At 44.1% G+C, this 27330-nt stretch overlaps 1 protein-coding gene across 1 annotated transcript; it reads left to right on the top strand.

Moving 5' to 3' along the window:
- Window positions 1-136: 136 nt before the first annotated feature.
- Window positions 137-27330, top strand: ehd4 (EH-domain containing 4). The gene is made up of 7 exons (XM_046309105.1): window positions 137-323; window positions 448-933; window positions 5774-5950; window positions 14382-14479; window positions 23327-23739; window positions 24745-24909; window positions 25887-27330. The coding sequence occupies exons 2-7, from the start codon at window positions 704-706 to the stop codon at window positions 26442-26444; spliced, it is 1641 nt and encodes a 546-aa protein (XP_046165061.1). The 5' UTR covers window positions 137-323; window positions 448-703; the 3' UTR covers window positions 26445-27330.

The raw sequence follows: 27330 nt of genomic DNA on the forward strand, positions 1-27330 counted from the left end.
TGTCCATACAAGTTTGCAGTGAAGACTTGGAAAACTATATTGCCCTGCTTGGTGTAGAGCAGGGCTGCCAAATCCTGGTCATGAGATTCCGTAAAAACACGCCATTTTTTTTAGTAGGAGGTTAGGAGAAAGGGTAATTAGATAAGGTTAGGGTTTAGCGAAAATGCTCTTCTAACCTGACACAAAAAGTCACTGCCGGTCGAAGCGGGATTTTTTTTTAGGGAGTTCCCAGCTCCCGGAGGGCTGAAACATTTCTGGTGTTCATCATCTCCTTCTAATCGATCTCCTTCTAATCGGGGATTTATTTAGTCCTGGGACACCAGGTGAGTAAAATTAACTACCAGGTAGAAAAAAAACAGAAGTGATTTTACCCTCCAATGCTCCAATGGGAATGCTAGAGTATTTTTCGCTCTTGAATTCTCAGTCATGCCCCTATGTTATTTACAGGAAGGGCGGTGCCGTTCAGGTAAGGCAGAGTCAACACTGTACCACTGCGCCACGCAGAGGAGCTACTGTGAGCGACCAGTAATCAGTTGGAAAACAACCGTGGAATACATGTGCCAAAGAAGAACATATTTTATTGGAAGTAACAAGTGAGACATTCGGATGCAAAGTAGATCGTTGCTCAAATCTTGAAAGCTGTGAAAAATAAGGAAATCAAACGTTAGTTCTTGGTTTGGGAACATAGAAGAACAACAGCATCATGTTTAGTTGGGTGAATAATGAACAAGGAGGCAGAAACAAGGACGGCGAGATGTACCAAACTGTAACGGAGGGTCTTCAACAACTTTACACCAAAAAAATATTACCATTGGAAGAAACGTACCTTTTTCATGATTTCCATTCACCGGCGTTGGAGGCAGCAGATTTTCAGAGCAAGCCAATGGTTCTACTGGTTGGGCAGTATTCTACGGGGAAGACGACGTTCATAAGGTAGTCCATCCAGACATCTGCAACAGTTATGCAGCCTCATTTTTGTGACAACTGTATTTTACCTACAGGGCCTGCATGCCAAATTATTTAGTTGTTAAATAATCCCTAGGCAAGTATTTTGACAAGTTGAGCTGTCAATGTAAATGAGGAAACAACCACAGATGAAGGTTGTTGCCCTCTGCAACCTAATATGTAGTGTTAGAAAATGATCTAACATTATGTTGAGGTTTTAGATGTTTTTTTATTTTTTAAATACCAATATTCCATGTTCACATTCAATACAACATGAATTAGACTTCCCATTGTCCTTAGATCAGGGGAGGGAGGTGCCACACTAACTGCTTCTTAGATATGTTTTTTTTTTAAATGTCAAGAGGTAGTGACATTAAATGTGTGCTGATGGGTGTACTCAAGGACTGGAGTTGGGAAACATTGCTTAGCCAGAACAAGTTAATCCACCAGCCTGTTCTTGATTGGTTGCTTTCGAGTTTCCGCCATTAATATCAATGACACGTCTGGTGACCATTGAAACTTAAGTCTTTTGTGCACTCCAGGTCTCTGAACAACCAATCACAATAGGTGAGAAATAATAGAACCATTATAAAAGTCTAACTTCTCAGTTTCAATGGCAATTTTGAACACATTATTTTTGACTCACCAGGCCTAGAGCAAACACTGTCAGTTTAGTAACTAGGTGAGCGGCAGGTTTTGCATCAAGATGGGACATGCAGCTTCACTATCTTTAGGAAAGGAGCCTCTGGTGGGCTGCCAGCCTGCTGAAAGTAGATGCACAATACTGAGAATTAGGTCAACACACCCCTTTTTGTCGCAGGGGTCACATCTCACATTGCAGATTATGTGCACACAAGAAGAAAAATGGTTTCAATTTAGTCAAATCCCTTTTATTACTTGACCTTAAAGTTTTTTTTTAAAGTTTTTAAAAAATAAACTTGAGTGAAAATAGTTTCTTATCCTAAGTAGACTACACAATTACTTGGTGTTTGTACTGCTCCTACACAATAGCGGATTTCATTCTTGCAGCGCTCAGTTACATCAGACAGAATCCCACCCAATTCTAAGGAATGTAATGATGAATCAGGGGAGTTGATCATTGCCTGATCCCAGATCTGTTTGTGCTGTCTTGTCAACTGCTATGGTCATTGTCAAGCTGAACGTGATGTGTTTGGTGGAACAATGACCACAGGAGTTGGCAAGGATGCACGCAACGATATGGGACGAGACTAGGGTAGAAAGCCATGAACAGTCCTCCTAAAGACATGTCTTCTCCTTTTGAGTGGATGAGGCCAAGGCAAGCTGGCGTTCCTCTTTTTCAAGACCTTTGACACAATGTCATCCTCTCACAGGAAGGGCTGAGTACCTGTAGCATGGCCAGAACTTTGCAGGAAAAACAATGTTTTTGTTGTTGTTTTTGTCTTGGGGGGCATATATCAAGCACTCCGCCAGACTCTGCCAGACATTTTCAACTGCCTTGGCAGTTGAAAATGTGCCATCCAGTTAAGCCCATATCAAACGAAGTGTTTTTTTAAAACACGCTTGTACACGCTGAATTTGGAATGCACATGAGCAAATGAGAGAACAGATGGGACGCGAGCATCTACGGCATCATAGCTCTTCAAATTAGAAAGCGAGTCTATTTTTCTGGTGTCTATGCAGAGTAATGCTGGTCAAATAAGCAGATAGATTGCGTGGGTCGTTTTGTGGAAAAGGAATTCGAGGAATTATGATCTTCCCTATGCTAGACTAAAGATGTATTGGGTTGTAAGGTTTATTAGCTTAGTGGTTAGAGCGTTGGACTTGTAACCGAAAGGTTGCAAGATCAAATCCCCGAGCTGATAAGGTAGAAATCAGTCGTTCTGCCTGTGAACAAGGCAGTTAACCCACTGTTCCTAGGCCGTCATTGAAAAATAACCATTTGTTCTTAACTGACTTGCCTAGGTAAATAAAGTCAGTCAAATAGGCTACAAATCAAATTTATTTATATAGCCCTTCGTACATCAGCTGATATCTCAAAGTGCTGTACAGAAACCCAGCCTAAAACCACAAACAGCAAGCAATGCAGGTGTAGAAGCACGGTGGGTAGGAAAACTCCCTAGAAAAGCCAAAACCTAGGAAGAAACCAAGAGAGGAACCAGGCTATGAGGGGTGGCCAGTCCTCTTCTGGCTGTGCCGGGTGGAGATTGTAACAGAACATGGCCAAGATGTTCATAGATGACCAGCAGGGTCAAGTAATAATAATCACAGTAGTTGTCGAGGGTACAACATATATTTGAAAACAATTGCAGGTTACCTGTGTTGATTTCGATCATAGGCATATAGCCTAGGCAGGCTATGGCTGGGAAACTCGAGGAACCCCGATTTCAAGAGAATACTGTTATGTAGACGAACAAGAACAACTGAATTCTTTCTAAACTGCTCGGATTTACTAGCTACAACTCTCCTCACGTTCACCGAGGTAAAGACAGATTCAGGTTGGATATTCACCTGTAGTTTTCCTTATGTCCACAAACAGCAGTTAGGGACCGTCAACGTAGTGACAAATCACATTTTTCAAATTTCAATAGCTCTTTAATCATTGCTCCTAAAACTTTGAAAACTGGTTCTAGCTAACCCAATGGCATAGATGCACTTTGCGCACACTTTCTTTTTTTGTCGGTTTACAAGTCACATTATTTTACATTTATTTATTGTAATTTTTGAAATTCAATTGCACCCTGGTCATGTGACCCACACACCTCAAACAAGGTTCCTAATGTACATTGGGCTTAGACACTGCACACCCTTTTGTTTGCCCATTTGCATCACATGAGATTTTACGATCATTTTTAAAAGATTCAAATTTCAATAGCACCTTTTGTCTTATGACCTACTACTGACTACTTTCAGAATATCCACTGATTAGCCTTATATGTAGCACAACCTTTTGTTTGTCCATCTTCATCTCGCACAATTTTACATTAATTGTCAATGTTTTTCAATGTTTCTAATTTCAACAGCTCCTTGGTCATGTGACCTACAACCCTCAAACTACTTTCAGAACTCAGTCACTAGGCTTATATATTGCACACCCTTTAGTTTGTCTATTTTTATCTCAGGGGATTTTACATAAATTTGTCTGTTTTTCACTGTTTCTAATTTCAATAGCTCCTTGGTCATGTGACCTGCTGGACTCAAACAAGGTTCAGAATGTCCACTCAGTGGGTCTACACATTGCACACCCTTTAGTTGGTCCATTTTCATCTCACATGTTTTTAGGTGAATTTTGTCAACTTTAGAATTGCAATAGCTCCCTGGTCATGTGACCAACTTACTTCAACCTAGGTTCAGATTGTCCACTAACTACCCTTCTATATTGCACACCCTTTAGTTTTTTAATTTCTCTCACACAATCTGACATTAATGTCTCAAAATGTTAGATTTCAATAGCTCATTGGTCATGTGACCTACTGACCTCAACCAAGGTTAAGAATGTCCACTGACTACCCCTGTATATTGTACACTCTTTAGTTTGTCCATTTTAATCTCAAGTGAATTTACATGAGTTTAAAAAATTTTTAAATGACAAGAGCTCCTTGGTCATGTGACCTACTGACTTCAAACAAGGTTCAGAATGTACACTCAGTGGTTCTACACGTTGCACACCATGTAGTGTGTCCAATTTCATCTTGCATGTTTTTACATGAATTTTTAAATGTTTTTAATTTCAATAGTTTTGTGGTCATATGACCTACAACCCTCAAACTACTTTCAGAATATCCACTGACTAGCCTTCTACACGGCACACCCTACTGTTCGTCAATTTTCCTCCCACACGATTTTACATTAATTGCCTGCTCCGCTCCCCTGAAGGACAGTGTCACTCACACACCTATTCACTTGGCCTTCTCCCTGGGGCTTTTCTGACCCCCAGGCAGTCCCCCATTAACCTGGTGACCTCTGACTCCAGGCCTCTAGCCGTACACTCCCTGCCTGCCTGCCTGCCCTCTCCCTGGGCCTGAGAGTATATAGCTTACTCCCTGGAACTATAGACCTCCAGGCCTCCATCCACACCTACTCTCCCTACCCGGTCAACCCCCCCCCCCCTTCCCCCTCCCTTGGCCTTAGAGCAGGGGTGGGCAAACTTTTTTGGGGCTCCGGGGCCACGTCGGGATTTTGAAATTCAATGGAGGGACCAATTGTTTGTTAAAATCAATTTGCAGGGTCTTCCCGAGTGGTGCAGTGGTCTAAGGCGTCACTACAGACCTGGGTTCAATCCCAGGCTGTGTCACAGCTGGCTGTGACTGAGAGACCCATGAGGTGGCGCACAATTTGCCCAGAGTCGTCCGGGTTAGTAGAGGGTTTGGCAGGCCGAGATGTCCTTGTCCCATCGCGCTCTAGCGACTCCTGTGGCGGGCCGGTGAACATAACAAATAACTGTTTTATTATGGATTCTCATGGCAATTAAGTTGGCATATGCTGTGCTGTGTATGTGAATTGACAGTCTCCTCTCACACGCAGATTTTGATGCCGTTGACTCCGTCTGTGTGATTTCGACTAGGCAGATGGCCTAGCACTCCCATAGTAGTATAGTATGTGGCATTCATATAAATGTGCATATGCAAGTATTCTTTAGTCGTTCTGCCTAAACAGAAAGGCCTAGTAATAGTAGGCGTTGGCCTGGTGTTTGTGCAGATGTTTCAGTCGGATGTTTCACTCGTTTCACTTGTTATATTACTTCATCTTCATCAACCATCATGCCAAGTCCTGTGTTGTATCGATGTAATGTTTTGCCGATCTCAAAATACAAATGTCCACAGTAGTGATTTACTCTGTTCTGTTTCAGGTACCTGCTGGAGCAGGACTTCCCAGGCATGCGGATTGGCCCAGAGCCCACAACGGATGGCTTCATCGCTGTCATGTATGGGGAGAACGAGGGGGTTGTCCCTGGTAACGCTCTGGTGGTTGACCCCAAGAAACCCTTCCGTAAACTCAACGCCTTTGGTAACTCCTTCCTCAATAGGTAAAGTGGACTGGTTTTTTCTGTTTTTTTATTTTATTACGGCTAACACTTTACATTAAAGGGGAACTGCACCCGCTGATTTGGCCTCGTTTTTTGGCTTGCTCAAGAAATGCTTTGTGGCCATGTCCGAAGCCAAATGTGATGGCTTGGGGGTGTGGTTTGATGTGGGTGTTTTTTGGGTGTGTCCTTGCCACCACCAAGACACACCCATCGTCAGAACCTTGCTTGCAGCTGTTTCCCCCTGCTCAATCACAACAAACAAACCTGCAGGTTGAGTTCAATAACTATAGGCAAATGTATGGTGAGATGCCTGAAGAATCTTTGAATAGGTCAGTAGCTTACAGATTAATATGAGAATGCATTTGCTGATTTTTATCTAGATATTCTAAATGTTTTTTTGTTAAATTTTAAATGTAGTAACAGGTCCATGTAGAATAAACAAAACTTTACATAACACCATAGACGCAGTGTTCTGCTAATATAACTAACAATGTGTACCTTTCATTGTCATTCCCAGCCAATACAGATACTGTGCCTATCTGCATTTTGTCTGGTGGTAATGGTAAACTTGGCAAACAATTTATTGGTCATACCTTCCTGTGCGGTGTCCCGTATACAACAGGAGTTCCCTGATCCTGGTGCGGAATACACAGGGTTTCTCCCTCCCCATATTGACTGAAACCATTCAATTAAATAATAAAAAAAGACAATACAAGTCAAATTTGTCTAGTAAACTTTTAATGCTGAGTTCCAGGTCTCTTCATTCAGAGACATCAGTATCAAGCCTGTCTGTCAGTCTGGACTTCATCACATCATTTTGCAATTCCCCATGTTCTGGCTCCATACATGTTTTTGTGAACACATACACTCATAGTCATTGTACTATTACCAATGGCGGTTAGGATAGGTGATATCTGACCAACAAACATACTATGATGAAGTTTGAACAGGTCAGACTAAACCTACCTAATTCTGGTCTCGCCATCAGACGACTGAGGCTGGCTTCTGGCAATAGCATCTACAGTACTCTCCATCTGTAGAAATAGGCAGAGTTCATGCAGAGTTAATTTGTGACACATGGAATGAAAAGGGTGTTGCAAATACGGGACATTTCTGCTGTACTGTATTATTAGTAATCCCCTTCAGCCCCACATTGTGGATATGTTGAGTGGCAGGTCTCTCTCCATTCAGAGACGTCTGTTACCAAGCCTGTCTGTCGATCAGGACTGCATCACATCATCTTGCAAGTCTCCAAGTGCTGGCTCATTTGATCCATCTGTGAACACATGCACACATAGTCACTGTTCTAATACCAATGGCAGTTAGGATAGGTTATATTTTACAAACAAACATACTATGTTGAAGTTTGAACAGGTCAGACTAAAACCTACCTAATTCTGGTCTACCCATCAACAACCGTTGGTGAGCAGACGAGGTGGCTGGAGGTAAGGTCTTTGCCAGCTCCACATTGGTTGGCATGGCAGCGTAGATAAGATCCTGGCCCCTCATCAAATATACTGGTTACACACACCACACACACACACACACAGACACACACACACACACACACGATTACATTGTCAATGGTTGTTATGATTAGCCTGGTGCAACCAACCTGATCGCTCTGTTCACCTTTCTATTTCACTTCAGATATCATATGATGTGAAATGGAATAGTGAACACAGCGAACAGTTTAGGTTATGCCCTAGACATTATATGGATCTAGGAATTAGAAAATAAGCAACAAATAATATCAGTTTAAATCATTTATGTTTCACTATTGGGTTATCAAATGTACAGTGGGGCAAAAAAGTATTTAGTCAGCCACCGATTGTGCAAGTTCTCCCAGTTAAAAAGATGAGGCCTGTAATTTTCATCATAGGTACACCTCAACTATGACAGACAAAATGAGAAAAAAAATCCAGAAAATCACATTGTAGGATTTGTAATGAATTTATTTGCAAATTATGGTGGAAAATAAGAATTTGGTCAATAACAAAAGTTTATCTCAACACTTTGTTATATACCCTTTGTTGGCAATGACAGAGGTCAAATGTTTTCACACACTGTTGCTGGTATTTTGGCCCATTCCTCCATGCAGATCTCCTCTAGAGCAGTGATGTTTTGGGGCTGTTGCTGGGTAACACGGACTTTCAACTCCCTCCAAAGATTTTCTATGGGGTTGAGATCTGGAGACTGGCTAGGCCACTCCAGGACCATGAAATGCTTCTTACGAAGCCACTCTTTCGTTGCCCGGGCGGTGTGTTTTGGATCAAGGAGGTTTTCAGTCAAAATCTCACGATACAGAACAGGGCTCCAGGAAAACTCGCCTCCCTGCGGACCTGGCATCCTTTCGCTCCCTCCTCTCTACATTTTCCTCTTCTGTCTCTGCTGCTAAAGCCACTTTCTACCACCACTTTCTACCACTCTAAATTCCAAGCTTCTGCCTCTAACCCTAGGAAGCTCTTTGCCACCTTCTCCTCCCTCCTGAATCCTCCTCCCTCCTCCCTCTCTGCAGATGACTTCGTCAACCATTTTGAAAAGGCCGACGACATCCGATCCTCGTTTCCTATGTCAAACAACACCGCTGGTTCTGCTCACACTGCCCTACCCTGTGCTCTGACCTCTTTCTCCCCTCTCTCTCCAGATGAAATCTCGCGTCTTGTGACGGCCGGCCGCCCAACAACCTGCCCGCTTGACCCTATCCCCTCCTCTCTTCTCCAGACCATTTCCGGAGACCTTCTCCCTTACCTCACCTCGCTCATCAACTCATCCCTGACCGCTGGCTACGTCCCTTCCGTCTTCAAGAGAGCGAGAGTTGCACCCCTTCTGAAAAAACCTACACTCGATCCCTCCGATGTCAACAACTACAGACCAGTATCTCTTCTTTCTTTTCTCTCCAAAACTCTTGAACATGCCGTCCTTGGCCAGCTCTCCCGCTATCTCTCTCAGAATGACCTTCTTGATCCAAATCAGTTAGGTTTCAAGACTAGTCATTCAACTGAGACTGCTCTTCTCTGTATCATGGAGGCGCTCCGCACCGCTAAAGCTAACTCTCTCTCCTCTGCTCTCATCCTTCTAGACCTATCGGCTGCCTTCGATACTGTGAACCATCAGATCCTCCTCTCCACCCTCTCCGAGTTGGGCATCTCCGGCGCGGCCCACGCTTGGATTGCGTCCTACCTGACAGGTCGCTCCTACCAGGTGGCGTGGCGAGAATCTGTCTCCTCACCACGCGCTCTCACCACTGGTGTCCCCCAGGGCTCTGTTCTAGGCCCTCTCCTATTCTCGCTATACACCAAGTCACTTGGCTCTGTCAACCTCACATGGTCTCTCCTATCATTGCTATGCAGACGACACACAATTAATCTTCTCCTTTCCCCCTTCTGATGACCAGGTGGCGAATCGCATCTCTGCATGTCTGGCAGACATATCAGTGTGGATGACGGATCACCACCTCAAGCTGAACCTCGGCAAGACGGAGCTGCTCTTCCTCCCGGGGAAGGACTGCCCGTTCCATGATCTCGCCATCACGGTTGACAACTCCATTGTGTCCTCCTCCCAGAGCGCTAGGAACCTTGGCGTGATCCTGGACAACACCCTGTCGTTCTCAACTAACATCAAGACGGTGGCCTCGCTGTTGGCTGGGCTCCCTGCCTGTGCCATTAAACCCCTACAACTCATCCAGAACGCCGCAGCCCGTCTGGTGTTCAACCTTCCCAAGTTCTCTCACGTCACCCCACTCCTCCGCTCTCTCCACTGGCTTCCAGTTGAAGCTCGCATCCGCTACAAGACCATTGTGCTTGCCTACGGAGCTGTGAGGGGAACGGCACCTCAGTACCTCCAGGCTCTGATCAGGCCCTACACCCAAACAAGGGCACTGCGTTCATCCACCTCTGGCCTGCTCGCCTCCCTACCACTGAGGAAGTACAGTTCCCGCTCAGCCCAGTCAAAACTGTTCGCTGCTCTGGCCCCCCAATGGTGGAACAAACTCACTCACGACGCCAGGACAGCGGAGTCAATCACCACCTTCCGGAGACACCTGAAACCCCACCTCTTTAAGGAATACCTAGGATAGGATAAGTAATCCTTCTCACCCCCCTTTAAGATTTAGATGCACTATTGTAAAGTGACTGTTTCACTGGATGTCATAAGGTGAATGCACCAATTTGTAAGTCGCTCTGGATAAGAGCGTCTGCTAAATGACTTAAATGTAATGTAAATGTACATGGCCCCATTCATTCTTTCCTTTACACGGATCAGTCGTCCTGGTCCCTTTGCAGAATAACAGCCCCAAAGCATGATGTTTCCACCCCCATGCTTCACAGTAGGTATGGTGTTCTTTGGGTGCAACTCAGCATTCTTTGTCCTCCAAACATGACGAATTGAGTTTTTACCAAAAAGTTATAATTTGGTTTCATCTGACCAAATGACATTCTCCCAATCTTCTTCTGGATCATCCAAATGCTCTCTAGCAAGCTTCCGACTGGCCTAGACATGTACTGGCTTAAGCAGGGGGACACGTCTGGCACTGCAGGATTTGAGTCCCTGGCGGCGTAGTGTGTTACTGATGGTAGGCTTTGTTACTTTGGTTCCAGCTCTTTGCAGGTCATTCACTAGGCCCCCCCCCCCCGTGTGGTTCTGGGATTTTTGCTCACCGTTCTTGTGATCATTTTGACCCCATGGGGTGAGATCTTGCGTGGAGCCCCAGATCGAGTGAGATTATCAGTGGTCTTGTATGTCTTCCATTTCCTAATAATTGCTCCCACAGTTGATTTCTTCAAACCAAGCTGCTCACCTATTGCAGATTCAGTCTTCCCAGCCTGGTGCAGGTCTACAATTTTGTTTCTGGTGTCCTTTGACAGCTCTTTGGTCTTGGTCATAGTGGAGTTTGGAGTATGACTGTTTTGAGGTTGTGGACAGGTGTCTTTTATACTGATAACAAGTTCAAACAGGTGCCATTAATACAGGTAACGAGTGGAGGACAGAGGAGCCTCTTAAAGAAGAAGTTACAGGTCTGTGAGAGCCAGATATCTTGCTTGTTTGTAGGTGACCAAATACTTATTTTCCCACCATCATTTGCAGAAACATGGCAAACGTTGTTTATAATCAAACCTCAAGGTGTTATATATCTATTCGATAATATATCAACCGGGACAGGTGGCTTCTTAGTAGGAAAGAGAGAAACAATTGTCGTATTTATCTTTTACGCACATATCACTCTGAGAGCCTCCAGCTGACCACTGACGCAATGTTGATGTTCAGGCTCATTTCTCAAAATAAAAGCCTGAAACTATGTATTGTGACACTAGACGCATTAGGGAAGCCATAGAAAAAGGAATCTGGTTGATATCTCATTCACTGCTCAATAGGGAGGCATAGGAACGCAGAGCTTTCTAAATAAGAGTCCCTTCCTGATTGGATTTTTCTCAGGCTTTCGCCTGCAATATCAGTTCTGTTATACTCACAGACAATATTTTACAGTTTTGGAAACTTTTGTGTTTTCTATCATAAGCTGTCAATTATATGCATATTCTAGCATCTTGTCCTGACAAAATAGCCTGTTTACTTTGGGAACGTTATTTGAAAAAAAAAAAAATAGTGCCCCCTAGATTCAATCTGGCGACATCACAATCATGACAAAAGGTTTTCCAACTAATTATTTGCCTACTTCTGAAAGGTTATCGTGTTTTCAAGCCAAATCCGAGTTGTATTGAGGTAGGCTAACATTAGCCAGCTAGCTGGGTAGCTGTGCTAGTGACCATTTTTTTGAAAAACATTTTTAACCTTTATTTAACTAGACAAGTCAGTTAAGAACAAATTCTTAATTTCAATGACGGCCTAGGAACAGTGGGTTAACTGCCTGTTCAGGGGCAGAACGACAGATTTGTACCTTGTCAGCTCGGGGGTTTGAACTTGCAACCTTCCGGTTACTAGTCCAACGCTCTAACCACTAGGCTACGCTGCCTCCCCAGGGACCAACAAGCTCCAACCACGTATTCCGTATGGTAGGGTCCTTCAGCAGGGCATGCAAACCATAGTTGTGCATCCTGCTGGAAGCATGCATTGCCGAGCCGGAGGAATGGTCATTCCATATGGGGCTTTTCAGTCTCAATGGCCATGATCCTTTGAGCCCATTGGGGGAGACGAATCAACGAAGCCCCATTTAATGAAGGGGGAAAAGTGGGCGGAGGGGCGATTTGCACGTGTAGTTTAGCAAAAGGGTGCATGAATTATTGACGCCTTCATTTACTTGTTGTGGCACATTCAGGTTTAAAACTCAGTTTTAGACGAGGCTGAATTTATGACGACAAATTCCTATTTACACGTTGTAGTCAATACTAGAATATATGTTGCTAACTCATATCGATGCGACAGGCCTTTTTCAAAGATTAGTTCAGGGGTGGGCAAACTTTTTGGCTCGAGGGCCACATCCGGATTTTGAAATTCAACAGAGGGGATGCATTTTTTTGGTGGCTTTCCGAGTGGCGCAGGCCTTCACTACAGACCCGGATTTGACCTCAGGCTGTGTCACAGCTGGCCGTGACTGGGAGACCTATGACGCGGCGCACAATTTGGCCCAGCGTCGTCCGGGTCAGAAGAGGGTTTGGCTGGCCTACATATCCTTGTCCCATTGCGCTCTAGCGACTCCTGTGGCGGGCCGGGCGCATGCATGCTGACACGGTCGCCAGGTGTCCGGTGTTTCCTCCGACACATTGGTGTCGTCTGGCTTCCGGGTTAAGCAGACATTGTGTCAAGAAGTAGTGCGGCTTGGCTGGGTCGTGTTTCGGAGGATGCACAGTTTTCGACCTTCGACTCTCCCGAGTCCGTACGGGAGTTGCAGTGATGGGACAAGACTATAACTACTAATTGGGGAGGGGAAAAATGGTAAAATAAAAATGTCTTTAAATATCTTTTTTAAGGGTCTCACGGGCTGGATTGAATTGCACGGTGGGACGTGCTTTGCCCCCCCCCCTCCTTGGATTAGTTTTAGGGGCAGCTGTTTTTTAAGTTGCTCTCACAAAGCTGCTTTCACATTTATGCAACAACAATATTGTAACAAGTAATTAGTGTTACACACAGGTAGAAGCATAGAATTACATTACTTTAATTTGAAGGATCCGTGGGTATAAGAGCAACTCAATGTCAGGGGGTTACCCACATGGTTACAATTATTACTGAAATGCTGTGGCATGTGGAACTTTCCATTACATAAATAGGCAGCTGAGCCTTGGCAGCTGATAACTCAAGGTGAAGACATTTTCTTTGATATGAGGATGATTACAACCAGACACCACCTCCCACTGCCCCATGATCTATTATCTTCTCCACATTTACCTCCCTCTCTCACTTGTCCTAATAAATCAGACACTAGTGACATGGGGATCCTTATTCATTATAACATCCTGTATAATTCATCCGTGTGCAACGAGAAAACAACATATTTGAAATGGTTTTTTTTCTTCACATTCTAAATATGTTTTGTTGACTACATTTGTCCAATCCTGCATTCCTGCAGTGGAAACAAACAAAAAAAAGAATTTGCTTTTCTCTCCCTGTGGTTAGAAGGTTTGGTTGGATCCATTTTTTAAATGTAATCATGTTTTAAAAAAGCAGAAGTTAGCAATTTTATTTTGGTATTGTCGTCCCATTTCTTCCTGTCAAGCCCAGCCCTTTTGACATGGCTGTCATTTTTTTCTGAAAACAGTTAGGAGGGAAGTGGCTGTCACTTTTCCTTTAGTGCATGCTGCAACCACAATATCTTTGATGTCTGTTGTTGGCTCAGTCAAGAGGTTCTCTTAGCTTTAACGTTAACCAAACAACACTTGTCTGAAGCATGTTTCCTATTTCCAGATGTTTGTAATCCATGGGAAATGGTTAAGTACTTATATGACACTTGGCCAAGTTAAAGTCAAAGACATTCCTGACAGGACAGAGGACATCACCTCCTTTCCAGAGGAACCTCTGACAATGCACATTGTTTCCAGTGGACGTTAATGTGCGTCACACAAGATGTCACTTGGAGTATCAGTTATTTTACATAGCGGAATTTATAGAGTTTAAGAAGGCACACTGGTTACATACTAGACCTACATCATGTTTTTTATTTTTGCAGTTGAATCCTTTCTGCCCAAGTGCCCAGACAAAAATAATAGACATCACCGGTGTTGGCCTGAATCTGCCAACAAGCCAGATTTACGGCGATCACTAAAGCCATCTCTGTTACCATCACACGCGATCTGATCTGAATGGCTGAATCACTGCTCTTCCAAAAACATACCAGCTTAGAAATGGGAAAGAATGGGGGTAATAAATAGGAAGAAAACATCCTTAATATGTTTTGACAACCTGAGTTTAGCAGGGTGTTTTTCTGGAGCTGCTCTTCAATTCATGTCTGTAACATTGTATTGTGTTTTCTCTTCTCCTGTAGGTTAATCTGTTCCCAGATCCCTAACCAGGTCCTCCGGGGTATTAGTATAATTGACACACCAGGAATCCTGTCTGGAGAGAAGCAACGCATTAGCCGAGGTCAGTAGCTAGCTATCGAGCTGAGATGTGGCATTGATTGATACAGGAGGAAGGTCTGTATCAATCAAACTACCCAACTTGGGAGAGCTATGGTTGTACATTGCTTTAAGAAATCAAAGTTGTTTTGTTTATGATGAATCAATTTAACAAGTCTATGCTTGTTTGTATACATTTCACAGGTGCAGATATTTAACATACTGGCTTTTTATTCAAAAGTGCACTAATTTGATAAAACTAATGGTAAATGGGTAGCTATCAAGTGTGATTTTAAATTGTCAAAGCATGGGTTGTATGGCTGTTTTAAGTGTGTTGTGTAGTTCTTGTCAACAGATAGGTCACTCTATGCCAGCTGTTTGTCCTAATTGTACCAATATTACATCTGATAATATCACAACATGATGCAATGCCTCCAGTGCTGTAGTTATGTTTTCTCCATAATTAGAATCCAACATTCGCTTTCCAAGCCTCCACTGGAGACCCTGAGATATGAAGTCATACTGAAGTAGGTCTTAAGACCCTGCTACACTGCAACCATTGGGCAACTGCCGTTGCAGTCAGACATCAGCCATGGAGGGAATGCTTCCTTTAAAAATCAATGAAAGCTGTTCTACTGCCCATGTTGCGCTCATGTTGCGTCGCGTCCAATGACAGCATCCAAGCTCAATAATCGAGGTTCAATTCTTGATGCCTGCATTCATTCTATCTTGTGAATTGAAATTGTGAAAAAAAGTGATTTTGGCTGCTTATCTTATTTGGATATCCATTAGCTGTTGCGAAAGCAGCAGCCGCTCTTCCTGGGGTCCACACAAAACAGGAAACATGTCAATACAGAACGTTAATAGTAACTCAAAACGAGCAAGTGTTTACTGGTTGCTCAGGAGGGAAAAGGGAAGTCAGATCTGTGGGAGACATTTGACTTACTTGTGGAGGGTATAGGAGCAACCATTGCGTGAGTATTATGTGAGCCAAACCGTTACTGTTAGATTACAATGTTATATTTTTTCTGACCATTTGGAACAATGTAAACAACCCTAAGTGAATCAGAGAGTCTGTTCTAACAATGTTTTATATATACACTACCGTTCAAAAGTTTGGGATCACTTAGAAATGCCCTTGTTTTGTAAAGAAAAGCACTTTTTTGTCAATTTGTTTAAAAATATCCTTAAATTGATCATAAATACAGTGTAGACAATGTTAATGTTGTAAATGACTATTGTAGCTGGAAACAGCTGATTTAAAAAATAAATAAAAAATGGAATATGTACGCCTATGTAGAGAGGCCCATTATTAGCAACCATCACTCTTGTGTTCCAATGGCACTTGAAGTAGTTGTTCCCCTTTCTCTGCAAGGGCTGCAGCTTTTGTGGCGCGATGGGTAACGATGCTTCGTGAGTGACTGGTTGATGTGTGCAGAGGGTCCCTGGTTCGAGCCCAGGTTGGGGCGAGGAGAGGGGCGGAAGTTATACTGTTACATTAGCACAGCTGAAAACTGTTGTTCTGATTTAAAGAAGCAATAAAACTGGCCTTTAGACCATAGTACGGTGACAAAACCACTTCACACACCAGCGTCACCTGGCATGTTTTGGTCTCAGAAATTCAACCATATGCAACCACCGCTCACACTGGGGTTAGCTTAGTCTGACGTGAATTGGGTCATGAGTGGGTTTTATATGTAACAGTAGAAAAGGGCGGTCCATGACACCTAATCTGGGTCTGGGCTCACGGGGGTGTGGCCACTGACTAGTTCATCTTTATGAAAATCCATACTCTTATTTAGAAGGTTAATATCACATTACATCTTTTCACAAATAGTTTCATGTTTAGTCACATACTTTTCACAATATTTAGATGTAAACTTGATAGCTGGGGAATGTACCAATATGTGTGTTTCCTGTTCCTCATGAGATCACCAAATGAAACACACTCAACATGACTGTCCCTTAAGTGTCCAGGGATCATTCTCAAAAGCAGAAACAATGTTTAATTCTACCATTTTGGTGAATTAGGTGTCTCCAAGTGTCCATTGTTCTCTCTCTGTGCTCTCTTTTTCTGCATGACCAGGGGGAAAGAGTCTCCGCCAGGAATTTATAACCTGAGATAACAGAACCTGGGTGTAGGAGAGGGGAGGTAGCCATGATCTACACCCAGAAAGGGCCACGTCATGACAAGATCTACAGTGCATTTGGAAGGAATACAGACCCCTTGACTTTTTCCACATTTTGTTACATTACAACCTTATTCTAAAATTAATTAAATTGATTTTCACTTTGTCATTATGGGGCATTGTGTGTAGATTGATAAGGAAAATGTCCATTTTAGAACAAGGCTCTAATGCAACAAAATGTTGAAAAAGGGAAGGAGTCTGAATACTTTCCGAATGGATTGTATGGATGATTTACAAAGCCAGGCACATTTAACAGTTAGGCTATTGATTATAGACCTACAGTTGAAGTCGGAAGTTTACGTACACTTAGGTTGGAGTCATTAAAACTAGTTTGATAGGCAAATTTACATAATTTGAGTCCATTGGAGTTGTACCTGTGGATGTATTTCAAGGCCTACCTTCAAACTCAGTGCCTCTTTGCTTGACATCATGGGAAATTCAAAAGAAATCAGCCAAGACCTCAGAAAAAAATGTAGACCTCCACAAGTCTGGTTCATTCTTGGTAGCAATTTTAAAAAGTGCAAATCAACAGCAAAGGACCTTGTGAAGATGCTGGAGGAAACGGGTACAAAAGTATATATATCCATAGTAAAACGAGTCCTATATCGACATAACCTGAAAGGCCGCTCAGCAAGGAAGAAGCCACTGCTCCAAAACCGCCATTAAAAAAGTCAGACTACGGTTTGCAACTGCACATGGGAACAAACATCATACTTTTTGGAGGAATGGCCTCTGGTCTGATGAAACAAAAATAGAACAGTTTGGTCATAATGACCATCGTTATGTTTGGAGGATAAAGGGGGAGGCTTGCAAGCCAAAGAATACCATCCCAACCGTGAAGCACGGGGGTGGCAGCATCATGTTGTGGGGGTGCTTTGCTGCAGGAGGGACTGGTGCACTTCACAAAATAGATGGCATCAGGAGGAATGAAAATTATGTGGATATATTGAAGCAACATCTCAAGACATCAGTCAGGAAGTTAAAGCTTGGTCGCAAATGGGTTTTCCAAATGGACAATGACCCCAAGCATACTTCCAAAGTTGTGGCAAAATGGCTTAAGGACAACGAAGTCAAGGTATTGGAGTGGCCATCACAAAGCTCAGACCTCAATCCTATAGAAAATCTGTGGGCAGGACTGAAAAGCGTGTGCGAACAAGGAGGCCTACAAACCTGCCTCAGTTACACCAGCTCTGTCAGGAGAAATTGGCCAAAATTCACCCAACTTATTGTGGTAAGCTTGTGGAAGGCTACCTGAAATGTTTGACCCAAGATAAACTAATTAAAGGCAATGCTACCAAATACTAATTTAGTGTATGTGAACTTCTAGGAATGTGATGAAATAAATTAAAGCTGAAATAAATCATTCTCTCTACTCTTATTCTGACATTGCACATTCTGAAAATAAAGTGGTGATCCTAACTGACCTAAAACAGGGAATTTGTGCTAGGATTACATGTCTGGAATTGTGAAAAGCTGGGTTTAAATGTATTTGGCTAAGGTGTATGTTATCTTCTGACTTCAACGGTATGTAGTGCATTACTTTTGACCAGAGCTCTATGTAGCGAATAGGGTGCCATTTGGGACACATACCATGGGGATATGGGCGTTCTTCTACATCTGTTGTTGGTTGCTCTCTGTGTACAGCTGAGGTTGCATTCCTCAAGCTCTAGCCATTTAAACATTCTTTCAATGACTCATCATAGCATCACAACATTGGTAGTTTTCATGTTGAATTATATTGTACATTTTTAAAGGCCCACTCCTCAAAATCACAGAGTGGGCGTTTTTGAATATGAATTAAACATTATGGCCAAATTTAAGTCATTCATGATTACTGGACTTGGTGAACTCGGAGTAGTTATCAGAATAACAAGTGGTATTGATATATTTCCAAGTTCCAATTGATTCAAATTAGTCATACAGATGAAGTTTGTTTCATGAGTGTCCGTCTATACCAATGTCCTCTGAGTACTCTCTCGTGTCTACAGCGTTGACAGTTCCCACACTATCCTCTCTCAGAACTCCTCCTAAATGGCTTGGCCCTTTTAGGCTGCTCTCATTTTTTTATAGCCTTGTAATCCCTGCCATTTGTTTGTGTTAGCAACACAGCATTAAAGGGAAATTTTTGAAATTGAAGCACAATTATTTGAGGATTATTGCTCGTTCAAGAAAATCACAATATGCCTCGTCTTCCAGGCAATCATTTGATTGTAATGTCCTTTGCAAATGCATGTATGCACACTTTTACTGGGGACCGTGTAACGATACTTGTCAATGGGCCAGCATGTGATACGCCTCCTGAAATCTGTAAGACGATCTCGGTGTCTGTCTTTGTGGACCCGTTTTCATTACAACCTGACATGGTTTATTTAGAAAAGGAGTGCCACAGCTGCCACATGCACATTTTGTTTTACCTGTCCCTGTAGGCTAGTGTTTGCACCTCCAATAGTGTGTATTTAGTCAACAGAAACATAAAGGATATATCTGTCATTCATATTTACATTTACATTTAAGTCATTTAGCAGACGCTCTTATCCAGAGCGACTTACAAATTGGTGCATTCACCTTATGACATCCAGTGGAACAGCCACTTTACAATAGTGCATCTACATATTTTAAGGGGGGTGAGAAGGATTACTTTATCCTATCCTAGGTATTCCTTAAAGAGGTGGGGTTTCAGGTGTCTCCGGAAGGTGGTGATTGATTCCGCTGTCCTGGCGTCGTGAGGGAGTTTGTTCCACCATTGGGGAGCCAGAGCAGCGAACAGTTTTGACTGGGCTGAGCGGGAACTGTACTTCCTCAGTGGTAGGGAGGCGAGCAGGCCAGAGGTGGATGAACGCAGTGCCCTTATTTGGGTGTAGGGCCTGATCAGAGCCTGGAGGTACTGAGGTGCCGTTCCCCTCACAGCTCCGTAGGCAAGCACCATGGTCTTGTAGCGGATGCGAGCTTCAACTGGAAGCCAGTGGAGAGAGTGGAGGAGCGGGGTGACGTGAGAGAACTTGGGAAGGTTGAACACCAGACGGGCTGCGGCGTTCTGGATGAGTTGTAGGGTTTAATGGCACAGGCAGGGAGCCCAGCCAACAGCGAGTTGCAGTAATCCAGACGGGAGATGACAAGTGCCTGGATTAGGACCTGTGCCGCTTCCTGTGTGAGGCAGGGTCGTACTCTGCGGATGTTGTAGAGCATGAACCTACAGGAACGGGCCACTGCCTTGATGTTAGTTGAGAACGACAGGGTGTTGTCCAGGATCACGCCAAGGTTCTTAGCGCTCTGGGAGGAGGACACAATGGAGTTGTCAACCGTGATGGCGAGATCATGGAACGGGCAGTCCTTCCCCGGGAGGAAGAGCAGCTCCGTCTTGCCGAAGTTCAGCTTGAGGTGGTGATCCGTCATCCACACTGATATGTCTGCCAGACATGCAGAGATGCGATTCGCCACCTGGTCATCAGAAGGGGAAAGGAGAAGATTAATTGTGTGTCGTCTGCATAGCAATGATAGGAGAGACCATGTGAGGTTATGACAGAGCCAAGTGACTTGGTGTATAGCGAGAATAGGAGAGGGCCTAGAACAGAGCCCTGGGGGACACCAGTGGTGAGAGCGCATGGTGAGGAGACAGATTCTCGCCACGCCACCTGGTAGGAGCGACCTGTCAGGTAGGACGCAATCCAAGCGTGGGCCACGCCGGAGATGCCCAACTCGGAGAGGGTGGAGAGGAGGATCTGATGGTTCACAGTATCGAAGGCAGCCGATAGGTCTAGAAGGATGAGAGCAGAGGAGAGAGAGTTAGCTTTAGCGGTGCGGAGCGCCTCCGTGATACAGAGAAGAGCAGTCTCAGTTGAATGACTAGTCTTGAAACCTGACTGATTTGGATCAAGAAGGTCATTCTGAGAGAGATAGCGGGAGAGCTGACCAAGGACGGCACGTTCAAGAGTTTTGGAGAGAAAAGAAAGAAGGGATACTGGTCTGTAGTTGTTGACATCGGAGGGATCGAGTGTAGGTTTTTTCAGAAGGGGTGCAACTCTCGCTCTCTTGAAGACGGAAGGGACGTAGCCAGCGGTCAGGGATAAGTTGATGAGCGAGGTGAGGTAAGGGAGAAGGTCTCCGGAAATGGTCTGGAGAAGAGAGGAGGGGATAGGGTCAAGCGGGCAGGTTGTTGGGCGGCCGGCCGTCACAAGACGCGAGATTTCATCTGGAGAGAGAGGGGAGAAAGAGGTCAGAGCACAGGGTAGGGCACATTCATATGTCAACCATCATTCTATTTCAGGAGGCCCAGAGTGTAGTCATTGGTTGGCTGTTGTATAAACATTAGTGGTGACCTTTAAAGAGATGGTGCGCTCTTTTTCTACTTACCCAGTCAGATTAACTCTTGGATACTATTTGTATGGCTCAGTGTCCAGTTTGAAGGTCGTTTCACTAGCATTTAGCCCAATGATTGGAAGTCTACCGGAACAGCTAGCATAGCTGCAGAGACATAAAAATGGTAGCGGAGAAATACAATTGGTATCTATGAGCTTAATTGCCAAAATCTTGCACTATCCCTTTTAAGCCAGCAGCATGCCACCCTGCATACCACTGCTGGCTTGCTTCTGAAGCTAAGCAGGGAGTCCTGACTCTCTGAGGTCATTAAAGATCCCATGGCACTTATTGTAGGAGTAGGGGTGTTAACCCCGGTGTCCTAGCTAAATTCCTAATCTGGCCCTCAAACCCTCATGGTCACCTAATAATCCCTAGTTTACAATTGGCTCATTCATCCCCCTCCTCTCCCCTGTAACTATTCCCCAGGTTGTTGCTGTAAATGAGAATGTGTTCTCAGTCAATTTACCTGGGAAAATAAATAAAAGATGGTGCTTTCACCCTTGGCCCACTGTAGAGATCTTAGTTAGAGGATGTATAAAAATCGGACTGTCTGATTATTTGTTTGTGTTCCATCTATCTTTTCAAGTGCAGGAAATCGTCACATTGCAATAGATTGTAAATCATGTGTTCTGCAGACAAGACTGTAACCAATAGCAGTACAGCTACAGTGGGGCAAAAAAGTATTTAGTCAGCCACCAATTGTGCAAGTTCTCCCACTTACAGATGAGAGGCCTGTAATTTTCATCGTAGGTACACTTCAACTAATGACAGACAAAATGAGAGAGAAAAAAATCCATCAATTTATTTGCAAATTATGGTGGAACATAACTTTTGGTCACCTACAAACAAGCAAGATTTCTGGCTCTCACAGACCTGTAACTTCTTCTTTAAGAAGCTCCTCTGTCCTCCAATCGTTACCTGTATTAATGGCCTGTTTGAACTTGTTATCAGTATAAAAGACACCTGTCCACAACCTCAAAACAGTCATACTCCAAACTCCATTATGGCCAAGACCAAAGAGCTGTCAAAGGACACCAGAAACAAAATTGTAGACCTGCACCAGGCTGGGAAGACTGAATCTGCAATGGGTAAGCAGCTTGGGTAAGCAGCTTGGTTTGAAGAAAGCCACTGTGGGAGCAATTATTAGGAAATGGAAGACATACAAGACCACTGATAATCTCCCTCGATCTGGGGCTCCACGTAAGATCTCACCCGTGGTGTCAAAATGATCACAAGAACAGTGAGCAAAAATCCCAGAACCACACGGGGGGACCTAGTGAATGACCTGCAGAGAGCTGGGACCAAAGTAACAAAGCCTACCATCAGTAACACACTATGCTGCCGGGGACTCAAATCCTGCAGTGCCAGACGTGTCCTCCTGCTTAAGCCAGTACATGTCCAGGCCCGTCGGATGTTTGCTAGAGAGCATTTGGATGATCCAGAAGAACATTGGGAGAATGTCAGATGAAACCAAAATATAATTTTCTGGTAAAAACTCAACTCGTGGTGTTTGGAGGACAAAGAAGGCTGAGTTGCATCCAAAGAACACCATACCTACTATGAAGCATGGGGGTGGAAACATCATGCTTTGGGGCTGTTTTTCTGCAAAGGGACCAGGACGACTGATCCGTGTAAAGGAAAGAAGGAATGGGGCCATGTATCGTGAGATTTTGAGTGAAAACCTCCTTCCATCAGCAAGGGCATTAAAGATTAAACGTGGCAGGGTCTTTCAGCATGACAATGATCCCAAACACACCACCCGGGCAACGAAGGAGTGGCTTCGTAAGAAGCATTTCAAGGTCCTGGAGTGGCCTAGCCAGTCTCCAGATCTCAACCCCATAGAAAATCTTTGGAGGGAGTTGAAAGTCCGTGTTGCCCAGCAACAGCCCCAAAACATCACTGCTCTAAATGAGATCTGCATGGAGGAATGGGCCAAAATACCAGCAACAGTGTGTGAAAACCTTGTGAAGACTTTAGAAAATGTTAGACCTCTGTCCAACAAAGGGTATATAACAAAGTATTGAGAAACTTTTGTTATTGACCAAATACTTATTTTTCACCATAATTTGCAAATAAATATCACTAAAAATCCTACAATGTGATTTTCTGGATTTTTTTTTTTCATTTTGTCTGTCATAGTTGAAGTGTACCTAGGATGAAAATTACAGGCCTCTACACTTTTTAAGTAGCAGAACTTGTACAATTGGTGGCTGACTAAATACTTTTTTGCCCCACTGTATATCAGTTATAATTGATGTTTATCGAAGAGTGATACCTCTTCAATGTTAGCTGAGCGTCATGATTGTATTTTTTTTTTCACTCAACAGGCTATGATTTCTCAGAGGTGCTGCGATGGTTCGGGGAGCGGGTGGACCGCATCATCCTCCTCTTTGACGCCCACAAACTGGACATATCAGACGAGTTCTCTGAGGCCATCAAGGCCTTCCGTGGCCAGGACGACAAGATCCGCGTGGTGCTGAACAAGGCTGACCAGGTGGACAGCCAGCAGCTGATGAGAGTCTACGGAGCTCTGATGTGGTCCCTGGGGAAGGTGATCAACACACCCGAGGTGGTGAGGGTCTACCTGGGTTCGTTCTGGGCCAAACCCCTGCGGAACACGGAAAACCGTAGGCTCTTTGAGGCAGAGACGCAAGACCTCTTCAAGGACATTCAGGGCCTGCCTCGGAATGCTGCCTTACGCAAACTCAATGACCTCATCAAACGGGCTCGACTTGCTAAGGTAATAAGCTGCTACGGTAACTCTACCGTTACTGTTCTCCCCACTCTGCCCTGCCAAATCCTGTGCTTTCTGCCCTGCCCAAATCAGCTGCTTCAGAAAAAGCTAACGGGGATCTAAATAAACAAACAAAAACAGGAATCCCACAGCTCTCTGTATTTCTTCCTTCTATGCTGAGAGTGTGTGAGTGTGAGACCATGTGATGTAGTAAAGCACTCTGTACCCCCAGGTTGGCCCTATTCCCTGGTCAGTGGAGAATGTATGACGTCCTAACCACAAACTAAGACCCTGCTTACCCACCCTCTCAACCTCTCCCACCCTGTCCCTGCCAGTCTGTGTGCCATGTTTACGCCGACCTTGTCTGTCTTTGTCTGTCTGTTTGTCCATCCCACAATGCCTGCCTGCTTCCAAGAGGAATAAACATAATATGGCAACTAAAGGCAAAACCTTACCTTGTCCCCTGGAGCGAACTTCCTTCCCTTTATTGAGGACATGTTAGTGTAAACATTGGTGTGAATGTTCCCCTGGCAAGGACATCTTAAAAGGTGGAGTCGCACTTGCGAACACATTGATAACCCTGCTGGTCCAACAATGCTTGGAGAGGTTGAAGGACCCTGCTGAATGAATGCAATCAACTTATTTCCGATGTGTTCTATTTTTAACCCACCTTATCATTTCCCCTCATACAATTTGAGTTCACACATACTGTGCAAGTCTCATTATGAAATCAGATGAAAATATCAAAGAATGGAGAAGGAAGGGAACCACACAGATGCAGACCGAGTTTGCTCGACAGCAGCATGACCCCATACCTACAGTGTAATCTGAACTTTATTTGAATATGTAGAAAGCTGAAATCTGCAAATGAATTCAAAAGACAAGTGGTTCATGCTAAAACATACTAATACATTACCTCTCTCTCTCTCTCTCTCTCTCTCTCTCTCTCTCTCTCTCTCTCTCTCTCTCTCTCTCTCTCTCTCTCTCTCTCTCTCTCTCTCTCTTTCATAGGTGCATGCTTACATCATCAGCTACCTGAAGAAAGAGATGCCGTCGTTGTTTGGGAAGGAGAAGAAGAAAGAGGAACTGATCATGAGACTTCCTGAGATCTACACCATACTGCAGAGAGAGCACCACATATCCGCTGGAGACTTCCCCAACGTCGTCAAGATGCAGGTCAGCTGGGTTACCATGGCTCCAGAGAATGAACGCGGCCGTGTCCCAAATGGCACCTTATTTCCTATATAGTGCACTACTTTTGACCAGCGCTATCTGCGCCCTAGTCAAGAGGAGTGCACTATAAAGGGAATAGCGTGCCCATTTGGGACGCATGATAGGTTATCAATCTAGGTGCAACTCAATGGCTCATCTGAAAATGCAGAGTATTGTCAAATATTTACCCTTAATCGGTTTAGTTAACTTGAACACCTCAAGGGAGTTGTGAGACCGTACGTGTAGATTCAAGTAAAGGGGATAGATCGTCAACAATGAGTCAGAACGTCATCGTTGCCGGACGTTTCCATTCAGTTGAAAGCGAGAGACGGCCACACCCCTGGCACTTCCCCAGCTCTGTGTGAACGCAGCTGTTTTCTGTCAGCTACACAAGGAGAGCGAGAGCTAGGCCTTAGAGGTAGACCGAGCCTGGCTTTGGATTTGGAAGGGAGTAGCTCAACTCGTTGAACCTAGATAAATCATCACAACACTTGGACGCGAGAGCATTGCAGCTGGTTATGAGACATTGTCTAGAGAGAATGCTCACAATTGAGCATGTTCTAGCATGTATGGGTCCCCGAGGAGCAGTGTTATGCCCGGTCCTGTTGTTGTGTGTTGAGGAGAGGGACCACCCGCCATAGTCTCAAATTCCTCTGCATTTTAGTCATGGGAGTTTTACTTAACAAAATGTTCTACACAGCACCTCAGAGACCTGTCAATCAGAAACAGTCAAACAATGAAATGTAACATACCCTTTGGTCAACCCACCGTTATCTTAACCCTGATATGATTTTAGGGTCCCTTTAATCCAGATCCTACCTGCACCCTACTTATTGGTTGTATGCAGGAAGCCTGTAAATGTGTGATTTTGTGCCACAACAAATTACATTGATCTCTGAACGTTCTTTGTGTCTTTTTGTTTATATCTTTTGTTTATACAGGAGCAGCTCCAGCACTATGACTTCAGCAAGTTCCCCTCCCTGAAGATGAAGCTGATCGAGTCTGTGGACAAGATGCTGGCCAACAAGATCTCCGGCCTGATGACCATGATCCGCGATGAGGAGAGCAAGGCGCCACCAGCTATGGTGAGCGGCGGGGCCTTTGAGGGCTCCCAGGATGGGCCCTTTGGCCAGGGCTACGGAGAGGGCATCAGCGCCGGGTCTGACTGTGACGACTGGATCGTGAGCCATGACAAGCACAAGTACGACGAGATCTTCTACTCCTTGAATCCCATCAATGGGAAAATTAGTGGAGTCAACGCCAAGAAGGAGATGATGAGCTCCCGTCTGCCCAACACAGTCCTGGGGAAGATCTGGAAGCTGGCGGACTGTGATAAAGACGGCATGCTGGATGACGAGGAGTTTGCCCTGGCGCAGCACCTGATCAAGGTGAAGCTGGAGGGGTACGAGCTGCCCTCCGAACTACCTCAGCACCTGGTGCCTCCCGCTCACAGGAAGAACGAGGTCGCTGACATCCTCTACAACCACGACGCGGACTAAGGACGAGCAAAAGAAACACCAGTGGAGGACACTCCAACTCTGTTGTGTCCCAATGCCCAAACTCATACATTATGTAGTATGACGTGATGTTTTGGCCATGCATACTAAGTAGTGTGCTAGTGTGAATATTGGGAAATAGGCAGTGATCCAGTCTTAACAGGAAATAAAGCGGGGGGAAATTTGATTCAAAAACAAGCAGTGACCTTACTAAAGTTGGAATTAAAAACGTATTTTTTTGACCCAAAGCTTTTATTTTCAACAATGAAGGATTTATTTAAAAGATTGACACTGCACTTTATTTAATTAGTGAAGGTTAGTTGTATAAGTATCCAGGAACTGTGCTTACCATACAGTGCCTACAGTACCATTCTGCCACACAACTTCACAATTGTCTCAAATATGTTTAGTCTGTAGTCAAAATATAGAGAGAAAATATGCGGAATTGTATTCTTGAACAAATACATCCTGGGAAGCTGTCTGGGTGAGATACAGAGGAAGTTTTCACATGGAGAGGTTGATGTCATAGACTTGACAAAGGTTAGAGTGCATCTCCTCTTGTTTTAAGTGGCTTGGCCATTTTTACCTACCGGAAAGAGATTTCTATTTTCAGAGAGCACAGTCTGGTTTTGAAAAATCAAGCATTGAGGCAATGGTGGTCTTATTGCAACAAAATAAACAGTTTGGATGACAAAATAAATGTTGTCCCATGTTTGTGTGCTTATGACAGGAGTGGATTCCTTGAGGACACATCATTGATACTCGCAAAAAGTTTATGATTGTGCCTTTTTATATAAGTTCTTGTCTGTATAGTTAAGTTAAAAATGGTGCACTGTCTTGCATATAGAGAACCTCAAACATTTTAAATGTAATAAAAAGTTAAAATGTG

The sequence above is a fragment of the Oncorhynchus gorbuscha genome, linkage group LG17 (genome assembly GCF_021184085.1).
Source record: "Oncorhynchus gorbuscha isolate QuinsamMale2020 ecotype Even-year linkage group LG17, OgorEven_v1.0, whole genome shotgun sequence".
Lineage (NCBI taxonomy): Eukaryota > Metazoa > Chordata > Actinopteri > Salmoniformes > Salmonidae > Oncorhynchus > Oncorhynchus gorbuscha.